At 44.5% G+C, this 14039-nt stretch overlaps 1 protein-coding gene across 1 annotated transcript; it reads left to right on the plus strand.

Moving 5' to 3' along the window:
- The first annotated feature begins 4151 nt into the window (after positions 1-4151).
- On the plus strand, positions 4152-11461 carry LOC104833707 (cytochrome P450 2K4-like). The gene is made up of 9 exons (XM_010570585.1): positions 4152-4343; positions 6497-6659; positions 6859-7008; positions 7295-7455; positions 8703-8876; positions 9386-9527; positions 10082-10269; positions 10750-10891; positions 11274-11461. The coding sequence occupies exons 1-9, from the start codon at positions 4152-4154 to the stop codon at positions 11459-11461; spliced, it is 1500 nt and encodes a 499-aa protein (XP_010568887.1).
- The last annotated feature ends 2578 nt before the right edge of the window (positions 11462-14039 follow it).

Consider the following 14039-nt stretch of genomic DNA (forward strand, 5'->3'; position numbering starts at 1 on the left):
AGAAATTAATCAGTTGAACAAGACCAAGCACATTCAGACGCTGGAATTTGTGCCCTTGAGACTGCTGTTCCCAGCCCAGGCACAGAACACACCTCAGAGAAACATCCTTCCAGGATCACTCATTCCTACGCCTCACCCTCGCGCGGCAAGCACGCCGCCAGCTCTTACATAAGGTCTCTTGCTACATCACTGCCACAGGCTGTTGTAAACCATTTTTCTCCCTTTTAATTCAGGTTCCTAGACAAGCAAAAATGCAGAATATTGCCAGAATAGTCTGGGGAATGGGGATTTCTGTTGTGGATGATTAATGAAATATTATTGTTTTGCACTTACAGGGAAATCATAGTTTCATGCCAGTAAGGTCAGGGCCTTAATATGTTATGTGCTCTACAAAGATGTACAGAATGATAGCTCATTTTCTGTTATGACTGAGCCAAAGCCTCATCAGGTTAGAGGGTAATGTGGTAGAAATAGTAACACTGCGCTGAAAGCTAAAGAAAACTTTTTTCTGACATTGCTAGTTGCAATTCTGTTATATCTAAAGCCACATCTCTATCTGCATCAAGACAGGGGGCCCAAAAGTAAGATGCTGGGACCCTGGCTTGGTAGATACCTACCAACTAATCATCCTTTGTGATATGCCCCAAATTGCCCTTGGATTAATATAATTTCTGCAATACTGTGTTGAGACAGACTTGGACCTATGTCGAGGCATTTGGTGTGTTCAGTTATATTTTGAAAATACATTCTTCATAACCTGACCTCCTCACTGCTAACTTCCCAGGTCAGGCTGCCTTGGCTTGTTCGCGTAAGTGTGCGGTCTGGAAGATCATGCTTCTGGCTATAGTCACAATGGATTTTAATGCAAATATTTTTATAGATATGCATATTATAAAGTACATTGCCAGCACCAAATCCCAGGATCTCCCACGTATTTTGTCACTGAGTGAGAATCATGAAGGAATGACATCTATTCAGTCCAAGAACAAGGCTTTTAAAAGCAACAAAGTTCCTGAGAATGGTTTGTTGCTAAAAGGGGTAAATGCTTAACACAAGTGGGAAATACTGTCACCTTAGGCTCTGCACAGAGACAATGCACTAATACCATGCACAGACTTTATTTTCTTCTCCCAGTGACCAGCCCCATCACATACAATCTTTCATCTCAGAATGGAGAAAACCCAAGAATCTTTCATTGAAATTTTGCAGTGAAATAATGATTTTTAAAAGTAATTTTCAGGAGTCTTTCTTCCCAAAGTAGATGTGCAACACACGCTGATTTGACAGATAAAAGAAACCCAGTACAAGTTATTTGTATCAAAATGAAAGTAACGAACATTTGAGATACTGATCACTACCCTGAAGTGATCCTATCGAAATACCAATTTGCAGGATGGGAAGAAGCGGGTGTAATCCAATAAAACAAAGCAATAATTATGAAAAAATTGAAAGAAGTCAAAGTCAGAAAGCTCTTGACTTCTTTTTGCACTGGCATTTGTCAAGGTGAGCAAAATCCATTATCAAGGAGCAGCCTGAGTTTTAACACATCTGAGTCTTTAAAAACGTTAATGTTTAATAGGGTGTGCTCATGCTTTATATATCCCTGGTAACAATGCACAGGCTGATAGGAATCTCTTGAGGTTGTAAATCAGTGGCAGAGCCTTGCAAGGCACACAAGCACTTGCTGTTCACTTCCATGGTTTATTATGTTATCAGAACTCATTGACTGAATTATGGCCTTATAACAGCTCTTTCTCTGTGTTATCCTACTATTACTGTAGCATTATTGACCTATGTCCCATTAGAAGATTATATGCCCTCCAAATGAGCACACAGAAGTTAGATGACTCTGTGGCCGTTTAATGTACAGGCTCATTTTCTAGGAGGAACCATTTGCCTGACCTACGCCCACAAAATCTGCTTACCTGAAGATGCTATCGGTTCTGGCTTGGGCTGATAGAAAGACAAAGACTTGTGAGTGCGGAGCAATGTTTTCTGCCCAGTCCTGTGTGGGATGCCTCACCTGCAAGCCAACAACTCAGCTGCAGGCTGTGTTCAGGATTGCATACTAGAAACCAAGGTATGTGAGGAAGAAATGGAGGCGAGGACATCATGTTAGTTGGATTTTAAAACTGCAGTGATTCCCTCGTATTGGAGAACTCACCCATCATTTCCCAGAGTGCAGGCATCAGTCCAGCAGGTTGCAAGTCCATAGGTTCACTACTTGAGAAAGGATTTCACCCTATGTTATCAGCAGGTACAACCTGAAGCTTTAAACAGTCTGAAAGCCCTTGAGAAGGTGCTTTTGCTTTCTGTGGCCATAGCCAGCTCTACTCCATCAGAGCAGTGATGGCTATATTAAACAGAAACACTAAATTTCCTCCATTGGTACCCAACTGAGCTCATGCAAGGTTTTTTCCTCACTTTTACTGTACCTTATAAAGTCTCAAGACTCCCAGTAGTTTTTTCCATTTTCTCAGAGAAGAGTCTGGCAAAACAGCATATTTTTGGAAATGTCTGGGAGAAGAGGGTGCAGACCAAGACCTCATAGTTGTGCAGCACATCTTGAGACGGACATGAACATCCATTGCCCTCCTTTCTTTGCCCACCCTGCCTAGCCCTCTTCTGCACAGGGTAATTCCCCCTTGTGAAAAACTCCACTCCTGATAACAAGCCTTGGAGAACAGGCAGACATGCAGGCGCCTTTTTCATGTCAATCTAGTTAGAGTTTATTGATTTCCCTTGCCTTCGGCTAATGTACTTTTATTATTATTAATAAATAATCATCATTTTTTTCCATCAGTGGAGCCTGCACCTGGGAGCCTTGGAGGATTCTAGCAAAAGTATTATTAAAACTAAAGATTTCTAAAGGGTTGAACAGCAGCATGGCCGAGTAATCTGACAGAATCTGCAGCTGGGGAGCAAAATATCCCCACCTGAGAATATGTGATAGAGCATCAAATTGACTCCTTCCCTCAGTGCCACCATTTAAAACCGTGGCCTCCTGTTCATGATCACTTCTGCTTTGTTGTCATCCCCCAAGGATGCAGGTGGGTGGCTGCTGGGGAGCTGTCGCCCAGGCATGCGGGCTCTTGCAGGACCCTGCCCTGGCATGGTGCATGACTCAGTACACCTGGAGTGCCAACACTGTTGCTGTGTTCTCCTTCTGGCGGGCTCCCCCTCTGCAATAGCTGGCCAGGCACCCCCCATCCTCCATACTCTGCCTGGCCAGCTGCAGAGCCTGGTCCTCGCTCCTCCCAGGTTACAAAGATCCGGGATCTCTTTCACAATCTAGGCAGAAGGATTACCTGGAGGGGATGGTTTCTGCTAGAGGACTGCATGCATCTGCTCATAAACAGGCAGGACAGCGGGGAAGGAGTCATCACCAAACTCAGAGACGGAGATGGACATCGAGGCACACAGTCCTCTGGACAGTAAGCTGCAAAATAGTGACTGAAGTGATTTCAGGGGCATTTGGGGGTTGCCGGTAGAGGATTTGGGGGACAAAGATCAGTAACAGTGTCAGCAATGAAAACACTGTGTTGCTCAAGGAGGTGATTTTAGTGGGGTGGCAGGCAAAGAGAATCAGAGCTGTCACCTGTAAGTAGACCTACTCCCGCCTGCAATCCTGAATTAGCACATTTTCATGCCACCATCGTTACAACTCCTCCTTGGTCAGCCTTGTCTTCCCTGAGGACTTTCTTGCCAGCTGCACTCTGGGCCATGCATTATTGTGGGCTTTCCCTCCTGCGTCCTGCTTCCTCCATTGCATCACCAGTGGTCCAGCTGAGTCCTGTGACCTGGCACGTGACAGCAATCCAGCACGGGTCCTGTCCCTTAATGCTGCCCTTGAAATCACATAGACCACAACATGTCCATAACACAGATTTTCACTGGAAAACAAACACCTTGCCCCAGTGTTGTAGATGAAATAGGAGCTCCAGATTAAGATAATCCATGTTTCAGAATAAAATAGGGTGCTTTATCTGGCAAGAAAAAAAGTACATCTGGTCCAAATAGAAGTAAACAAGACCTCAGAGTCCTTTTCTCTGTGTAAAGCCACTTCCTCAGAAGGTGTGTTCAGGCAATGACAGAAGGGCTATAAAGGGAACCCAAGATGCTCATACTCACACTTTGATTTAGACATGGCCATGCGGAGTTTGCTGCAGTACGTGGGCTGTAGCTTGCTGCTGTATTTGGCAGCAGGGCTGGTCGCTCTTCTTTACTTTCTTACCAGCCTGAAGAAGTCGGTTTGCAGTTTGCCTCCTGGGCCACGACCTCTTCCTCTGATCGGAAACTTGAATGTGGTGGACCTGAAAAAGCCGTTCCAGTCGCTGACAGAGGTAGGGTCTGAGCGAGCAGGCAGGAGGAAAACAGGCAATTCCTGAAGCAAGAAATGCAACTAGGGAAGTGGAGATGTAATTGTGTTTGTGTTGTGTGGAGGGCAGAAATGAGATATTTGGCGTATAGGCAGACTGGCAGAGTGACTTTACCTTCAGAGGTATACACACATACATATATTTATATATATAAACATAATACACACATTCCTTCCTTCATACACACACAAGTGTAGACCCCCACCCCTTGCAGCTCCATATTGTTGGTTTTTTGATCCCCTCAGAGGCTGCAGGTAGAAGACTCGAGTTGGGCCAGCATACTGACAGATCAGGACTATTTGCCATCAAGAGATGTCTCACTGCAGACAGACCTCTCCCACTGAAGGCAGGTAGGAAGGAAGGAAAGAAGGAAGGAAGGAAGGAAGGAAGGGTGGGTATCATCCCCTGCAATGCAAAGCTCAACTCTGCCTCCCCAACCCTTCCTTCCCCTGCACACACACACTGGCCAGGGTTATTTAAGACTTGATGCATGGTTTTTATATGTCTAGGTAAACAAAGTGCTTTTTCTTATGCAGCTCCATGGATACTTCTATTTCTAAAAGAGAAAAAAAAGACTTAAATAGTATAAAGCCAGGTGCAATGCTCATTTCAGAAAGTGTCTGCTGTGTTCCCATGGGGAGGCGGGGACAAGCCAATGTGAATTCAGATTTCTTCTGGTTTCTGTAGGTTGAGGTTGAGGTGCTGTGAGTGACCTGTGTGTGCTTACCAGACATCTACGACGGGGGAAACCCAGTCCCCAGTGAACTCCTTCAGCCACCTGAAGAGCTGCAGTGAGGGGGCAGTGCAGACACTGAGATTCTCCAGTTAGACACAGAAGAAAGGGCATCCTGGGCTGCAAAAGTACAGAATTCCTATAACAGTCATGCGGTGTTCATCTGCCTTGATTTATGGTGCAGAGGACTGTGCAGAGCACAGTTTTGATGGGCTTCCGGTTCTGAGCTCCCATCTGATCATATGTATGTTTGAGGCTGCTGGTATGGAAGAAAAACTGATTTTGGCGGTACTGGAGGATTTTATGATACAAATGTCACAGGAAGGCACCAGACTCATTTCCTATAATCTGCCAAGCAGCTTTCTTTAGGCTTTCAGGCCTGCCACATCCAATACTTAAGTTGCTGAGAAAAAACAGGGTTGATGCCAAGAAGTACTAATGCAAAGAAATGACCAAAGGAAGGCTACGAGGCGGCTGTGATTCCCTGCCTCTGGCTCTGCCACACACTCTGTGAGCTGATGGGGATGAAAGAACCAGTGTTAATATTATCTCCCAAGCCGTCAAACCACCGTTTGATGAAAACAAATTCAATTTGTCTGGTGTAATAACAGGAGCTGCTTCTAATCTGAAATTCAATTTTCGGAATGTATCTAATGCATAGCAAATGGTAACCCAGGCACATCGGAAACAAGAAGACATTTGGAGCGGATGGCTTGCAGTGTGTTTAAACGAAGTCTAAAATACCGAGTGAATGATTAGATTGTCAAAGCCACCCTTCTGTGTAACAGATGATTCATATTTAATTTGCTATAAAAGCCTAGAGCTCCTGTGACATTATCTACAAGAAAATGCTTCCTAGTTGGATTCAAGTTTCTGGTGGCCAGCAAATAATTTTGCAATGACTGCAACACTACCCGCCTTGCCATAATTAGAGACAAGTGCTGTCCTGAAAGAAAGAGTTATTGTCTAGCTTTGTTTTTGTAGTGTTTGTGGCTTCAGCCTCAAAGATGTGTGCACGCCTGCTTGCCTCAGGTCAACAGCATTAAAATAAACAGGCCTGCCTGCTACAGCATTTTCTAACCAGCCTCTGAATGGTAGTATCACTACGCTGGCCTGTTACTGCAGAACACCACAGGAATGCAATGGCATTTTATTGACTTCTCTGATAGAAGCAGTGATAGCAGACACCTTGTTGTGCAAACAGGGTGCAAGCAGAGATGCTGGCAGTTGATAGCTGTTGCTCATTAGTTGCATTACAGCAGTGCCTGGAGACTTCAGGCAGGGCTGGGAGGCTCCTTTTGGGCTAGAAACCATCTGGGGTGGCTAGTGCTAGCGTTTGGGTCCAGATCTGGTTTTGAAGGAACATATTTATTCACCTTGACAGCTCTCCAAGATATACGGCAATGTCTTCACTGTGTATTTTGGACCCAGGAAAGCTGTAGTACTGGCTGGATATGAAACCATCAAGGATGCCCTTTTAAATCATGCTGAAGAATTTGGAGAGAGGGCAGAAATACCCATATTCAGGAAAATGACACAAGGAAATGGTAAGTGACCTTCTGGTTGGTTAGTTCTTGCAGTTTGTATACGTTCATTATATTCTTACAGCAGAGAGTATCATCCTCTTACAGACTGCTTTTTGTTTATATAACAGTATATCAAGCAGCTTTGGTACCAGTGTGTAAGAAGGCCTTACAAATGTTTATTAACCACAGGTAACATAAGGATGTTACACCTTTATTTTAGGCATAGCATTCAGCCATGGAGAGCTATGGAAAACTATGAGAAGATTCACCTTGTCCACACTGAGAGATTTTGGAATGGGAAAGAGAACCATTGAGATCCGAATCCTGGAGGAAGTAAATTCCCTTATCAAATATTTTGAATCCTATCATGGTGAGTGTTAAGACTTTCATCCAGAGACAGAAAACTTGTCTAGCAGAACAATAAAGATTAATGAAAGTTTAACTCGGAGCAAATGGTATCTCATGGTTAAAGTTCAGCATACGTTGAAGTAGGTTATTAAACCAAGGCCTTAAAACATTGAAACCGCGTTCCTTGCTATGCATTCTGGGTGGTGAATGAGTTTTTTCTTTGGGAGCTCAGGACTACATTTCCATAGGAAACCACATAGAAATAAGCATAATCACACCATCATTTGTTTTCATTGCTTGAAATACAGGGAAACCGTTTGATACGAAGATGATACTCAACAATGCTGTATCCAATGTCATCTGCTCTGTATTGTTTGGAGAGAGGTTTGAATATGATGATCCTGTATTTCTAACTTTGCTGAAGCTGATAAATGAAAACACTAAGCTGTTGGGCTCCCCTATGGTGCTGGTAAGAGCTTGATTTTATGTTTTAGCTTTTAGGTTTTAGGGGGATATCCAGTTGCCCATGTTTGTCCTCTTGGCCTCCCACATCTTGCTTCTTGAGAACAAGAACATTATCAGCCAGCCAGCAGCCTGTACAGAACACATCTGCAGTTCTGTATCCACAATGCACATATTCCCAGGGTCCTGCGCTTAGTCTGTGAAGCTTATTAGTAAAAGAAAAAACCCAAGGTCTTCACAAAAGGAACTACTTTACCCTCTCTGAAGAGCAGAAGCACAATATGTCTTTCATATCAGAGATCGGCCTTGAAATGCCATCTCAAATCTGCCTCCTTCTATTACACCTTCAGCAACTGTCGTAGTTCTGCCTCCCCTAGAACCAGGTTTGACAAACTTCTTTTTCTTTTATTTTGGCCACTGAAACTCAATCTTAGCAAACTAACAGCTGATATAAGCCTGTTCCTTCCTGACCCAAAGCTTCTGCTTTGAACGCCAGTGGAGTTGTCTTTCTGAGCCGCACTGAAGTCTGCAGTTGGCTGTAACTCCAGACCAGCTAAGCCCAAAAAGCACCACCTGAGCACAGGTCAGAGTTACACACCATGTACAGACACTCTCCCAGGACGAGGCACCAGCTAACATCGGGTGTTTGTTTAATTGTCTGGCAGGGCAGCTAGTGGTCTCCTTGAAAATGTGCACAGCTCTCATGGGATGATGGGGGTGAGACCCCTCCTTTCTCCTGACAGCACATATCTCCATATGACATACCGCAACGCTGTGCTCAGTCCAGCTCCTAGAACGGTGTAGTTGGGTTAGCTCAGTGCTGTGCCTAAGCTAATTGGCTTGGAAAGCACCATGTTGACCCAGCAATATTGTCTGTCTGTGGAGGTGGCCAGTTCAACTCCCTTCTGCCATAGGATGTGACACACCCGAGGGCTTTCCCTGGAATAGGTACAATGCTCACTTTCCAATCTTTCACATCTGAGACCCTCTGTCCCACCACCTACACAGCTGGAAGCCCTGAAAGAAGATTAAGTTGATGAGTCTCCCAAAAGTCATGGCAAGGACCCATGCAGAGGTGTAACAGAGAGAACACTATTCCTGCAGCAATTCATAGCTCTTTGGACTGTACAAGAGAATGTGAGGGAATTACAGCCTGAAATGTCAGGGCGTGGGACAAGGGACCAGCAGTGTGATTTGAGATATCAGTATGTGTTCAAAATGCCAATTAACAGTAAGACTTCTCTTGCTCCACAGTTATATAATTTCTACCCATCCCTTGGATTCCTCTCTGGAGCTTCCAAGACCGTGCTACAAAATGTCAGTGAACTGAACGCTTTTCTCCAGAAGCTCTTCCAGGAACACAAAGAAGAGTTTAATGAAAATAACTTAACAGGCTTTGTTGATGCCTTTCTGATGAAGCAACAACAGGTACTTTAAAGCTAAGTCTCAGAGTCTTTCTATTCTCTTAGCTCTGACTTAATATTAGGACTGGGAGTGAGTAGAAACAGAACTGCAGTGAGCAGAATATGTCAAAGCTCGTACTCACAGTGAGCTGTGCAGTACTTGCTCCACAGCTCCACTGAAACTGCTGGTTAAAGGGATCTTGTTGTCAAGATGTCCCATGTGGGGGAAATAAGTTACCATTTATTGGGAGGAGATCATCCCAAACCTTCCTTCAAGAATGGTACAGTGATAAACTTCATTGCAGTAACTAAATTCCAACTAACCTAATATCTAGACCTGGGGATTGCACATATGCTTGGGACCAGCCAAATTCCATACAGCATAGGCCCTAATGCTAAAATACTAAACATTTAGTTTCCTAGAGCATATAAAGTCACAAAAAGCTAAAAATACAGATAAAAATGGTGGCAACGCAGTCACATATTGGTATCACTTGCTGTAGAACTTATGACCATTACCTGTATGTTTTGAAGGAGTCAAAGAAACCCCACACTATGTTCAACAACAGAAACCTGTTGTTTTCAACCCTGGACCTCTTTGCCGCTGGGACTGAGACTACTTCTACAACTGTGCGCTGGGGTCTTCTTCTGATGATGAAATACCCAGAAATTCAGAGTAAGGCTGAGAAGTCCTCTTGTACAATATACTGTTGCATGCTTAAGGCTTTGGTTGTCGAAGGGAGTGGAACTCATTCAGTGTTGTCTAGAGTAATTATTCTGAGTACTCTGAGAGAGATAACAACCGTTGACTTTACAAAGGAATTTTATTCAGCTGGATTGCAATAAACCAGCCCAGCCAAGTGGGAGAGGCTAAGGGCCAGTCTACAGTTACAGTTAAGCTCCCCCATCGTTACTCTCCTGCAGGCTATGGGCTTACGTCACTAAAGGTCTCCTCAGGAGCTGATTCTGATCTGGTTTCTGTTGAAGGCTATGGGGTAACAAAGGTGTGTGATCAGAATCAGGCATGGAGTGTGCTGTAGTGACTCCATTCAAGCTCCCTTGGCTCAACAACAAACCTGAAAAAAACACACCATGCCCTGACTTACCCACTTCTGCTCTTCCCAAACACCCCTCAAAGTTTTTGCTTTTCTTCATCTTGGCCAAACTGGAGGCCATTTCAGTTACAAGATAAGAGAGTTATCAGCTTCTTAATCCTTTCCTCCCTCCAAGGAAAGATTCAGGAAGAAATGGACCGTGTCATTGAACCAGGAGAGCTGCCTAAGTTGGAGGACCGGAAAAAAATGCCTTATACAGATGCAGTGATACATGAAATACAAAGGTTTGCCAATATTGTACCAATGGGTGTATCACGATCAACTCCTACTGATGTGAATTTCCAAGGCTATGTGATTCCTAAGGTGAGCTTTGAGGCTAGCAGCTTACACTGCACAGATTCCTTACAGTTTTATTTAAAGCAGACAGGAAGAAAAATATAAAAATCTAAAGATAGCATGATGTGTGGTTTAATCTATGATGTGATCCTTTGTCTTGGATCCAGGACAGCTATTACAAACATGCGCTGGACTGTGCTCTGTTACAGCTGTTTGAATCCAGAATAACCAGAGAGTTAATTAAATGCCAAATATGGAACCTCTACTTCAGTATCTTTCTTGAAAGATCTGACTCTGTAAGAAGGCAATGTTTTGTGGTCCAAAAGGAGAGCAGCAGCTACTGATAACAGGCAGAGCCACAGTGGGGCAGGGAAACATCCCCCAGTTCTGTCTGCCATGGCTCAATCTTATTTGCCTCTTCACATTAGAAAAAAGAAAGCAGCCTGGATCAACTAGGAAAGTGATCTGCTCTAAACAGCTACTGTGAGTTTCTTTGATCCCTTTTAGGGTACAGAGATCATTCCGCTGCTGACCTCTGCTCTGAATGATGAGTTACACTGGAAAACCCCGGATCAGTTCAACCCTTCCCATTTCCTGGATGCTGATGGGAACTTCATTAGGAGAGAGGCATTTATTCCATTCTCCATAGGTGAGAGGGGTAATGTGTGCACCACCTGGGGCACAGTTCCCACGGATTTTAGGAAAGTATGCAAGTTGGGGACACAGAACATAGGATAAGGGATTTCTGGTAATTTGTCCTGTCGACCATTGCTGTAGGTAACCACTTCTTCCTTGGAAGATCTGGGAGACACTGGTTTACCCATGGTCACTGAATGGTCTCACATACCTACAGGCTTCTGTGTGGTTTGAGACCAAGTCAGTGGCACCTCTAATATACAGAGAGAAGGAAGGAAAAGTTTCCTACCTCAGCAGCCTGCTCTTACAGACTGTACATCCAGTTTAGAAGGTCTCAGACATCAACACTAACAGTGACAGTGCTGATCGTTTACTTCTCTCCTGGTTGTTTTCAGGACGAAGGGCTTGCCTTGGAGAAGGACTGGCCAAAATGGAGCTGTTCCTCTTCTTTGCAGGCTTGCTCCGCAAATTTGTTTTCCAACCTGCTCCTGGAGTGGATAAGTCAGACCTAGATCTCACTGCTGATGTTGGTTTTACCTTGAACCCCATGCCTCACCTGGTCTGTGCTGTGCCCTATGAATGATCAGATGGCATGGAGTTAGAGTAGTGAACACTTCAAGCTTGAAAGCAAGTCTAGTTACAGGGGAAAAAAGCTGTCTGTACCTGAGCTTTAGGGGAATGAAGACACTGGGCACTGCTATTTTTCTCTCATTCATGCAATTCTTTCCAACAGCTCTTGCGGTGTCTGTATAAGGCAAACCCTTCAGACAACCCTGAGTACTGCTCTCAGAAACAGTGTGATTCATTCCTGGAACAGTCCATCAGAGATGCAGTTTTCAGGGCTGTTTGAAAGAATTAAATGGCTTCAAGCCTCCTCTATAGATGTAACCCATTAGAGGCTCTCCCCTGAGAGCCTCCACAGAGAATTTCTCAGCCCAAAGTCCAAGCTTTATAGCAGAGCTGATTATCGATGGCCCAGCTGGAGACAACAGACACTTAATGGATCTGGAAATCTCCCCAGGACGGTTGTTCAGCTGAGCCTCAGACTGAGCTTCCATTGTGCGATACAACCTGCCTTATCTTTATTACAGAGTCCCAGACACGAGGGTGTAACATGGGCTGATGCCAAGAGCCAGGCAAGGGACAGTTATCAGAAAACATCTAAGTAAGTGGTTTGGGAAGGGGGTTCATTCCAACTCGCACTAGGCACTTTATGCTGAAGAGCCTGTTTATGATGGGGCCAATCTAGCAGCTTTCTGCTTCTGCTAAGAAAGGCATTTCTACCACTCCGTCACCTCTCCTGGCTTCATGCTGGCTCTGGCTCTTGTCTGATCCCTTACTGGGCCATCTTAGATCCCTAAACTGGAAAAAAATGACCAGCTACAGAAAGCGAGGAGTTTCTGAATCGGCGTGGCTAAAGCTGGACACAAGCCCGAGGCAGTGTGAGGGTGATGCAGCCTGGGGCTGGACACCAGGACTGCCATGTTCCCATCAGAGAGCTGAGAGAGGCTCAGCCCTCTTCTCTGCTTGCACCTTAGGAGCTGTAGTTGCTCTCTAGATCCTCTCTACCCTCCACAGAGAGAGAGAAGATCCTTCGGTGGATGATTTAACTGCCATAAGGTCTGAATTGCTCACTCTCTCCATTGCCTGCAGGGTGAACCATCATCCACAGGCTCCTAATTCAAACGTCAGTCTCATGTATCAGGTGTGTTGAGATGAATAGGGACAATATTTTCCATTTGACTGAAAATGGGGCTTCAACTCTTTAGAAAATGTTGCTGTCTGTCTTCAGCTCTACACCAGATACATAGCCCCTGGCATTTCAAGCTGTCTTCCTCTCCAGACATTCCTTGTGTCAGGGATAGGCAGCAAGGTCTCCAGGCAAAGTAACAGATCAGCCTGCACTACTGAGTAAATAACACTGCCACAGGCTCCCATGGAAGGTATATGTGCTCAGTACTCAGCAGGAGCAGGGCCATTGCAATAAGAACGGCAAGGCCAAATTTTGGTACTTGCAAAAAGTGCTTTGGCCACTTATGTAGGAACCGAAGTCAACAAATTCAGAGCTGATAATGCTCACGTTCTGCCAGCAGAGATCCTGCATCACTCTCAAGGCTAATAGGATTTTGAAGGTAGTCACTGTGAAAATAGATGTAAAAACTGGTAATAGAGTCTGGAAGGAGAAGCAGGTTAGACTTTGTTACCAAGTTGCTCACCTGTATGATTAACTTGTCATATGGGGGTCTCTGTAGAAAACTGGTGACACCCCAGGGACTGCAGCTGTCCTAGAGCAGCAGCTGTTTGATTACTACAATTAATGATTTATTTCATGTAGCAGCCATTAAGAGTAGGAACAACTAGCTGTACCCACAAGGCTACACCCACTGAGGCAAGTGTGATATGTATGTGAAATCTGAATGGTGGTGCGGGTACAAGAGAGGAGGCTGCTTCATGTGCTGTGAAACAGGCAAGAAACCACATGTGGGCTAGGGAGCAGTGAGTCACTGAAGATGCTTTTGTGTCGGTTTGGAGGCAGGAAAGGCAGGTTAGGATGAAAAGAAAAAAGGGAGAAACAGAAAGTTCCAGAGACTGAGGGGGCAATTACGGTAAATCTAGAACATAAAACTAAAGTTGCTGTCATCTAAAGCTGATCTGTGCTGCACATGGAAAGGAAGAAAGGAAGAGAATACGAAGGGATGACAAAGTAGAGCAGTCTTTGGCCAAGACACTGACGCTTCACACTAGCTTTAGTTCACGCAAATAAAGGCAACACTCTAATAGTTGTACTGTACCTTGTACTTGTATGGGTATTGCACTTCTACGTGCATTGTACCATGGGTACAGCTCCAGCTTCTGGTTACATCTCAAGGAGTCTGCTTGACAAGCTATGTAATAAGAAAGCCTTCGCTGCTACACTTGCTTACGTTTATTTTGCTGTTGCTCTATTTGCAGTCTAACTACTGCAAGCCTGACCTTATCTCCTACTTAATAAACAAATATTTTACTCTGTTTCTGTTAATCTATCTGGTATTGCAGGATGAAGTTGATTTTGGGTCAAACTGATAAAGTTGGGCTGCACCACCTTTAATACACTCACACTAGAGAGGCGAGCACAGGGATCCCTGGGCAACACGCAGCCAAGACATGTTTAGCAATGCAAA

The sequence above is a fragment of the Haliaeetus leucocephalus genome, unplaced genomic scaffold (assembly GCF_000737465.1).
Source record: "Haliaeetus leucocephalus isolate CR32 unplaced genomic scaffold, Haliaeetus_leucocephalus-4.0 Scaffold295, whole genome shotgun sequence".
Classification (NCBI taxonomy): domain Eukaryota; kingdom Metazoa; phylum Chordata; class Aves; order Accipitriformes; family Accipitridae; genus Haliaeetus; species Haliaeetus leucocephalus.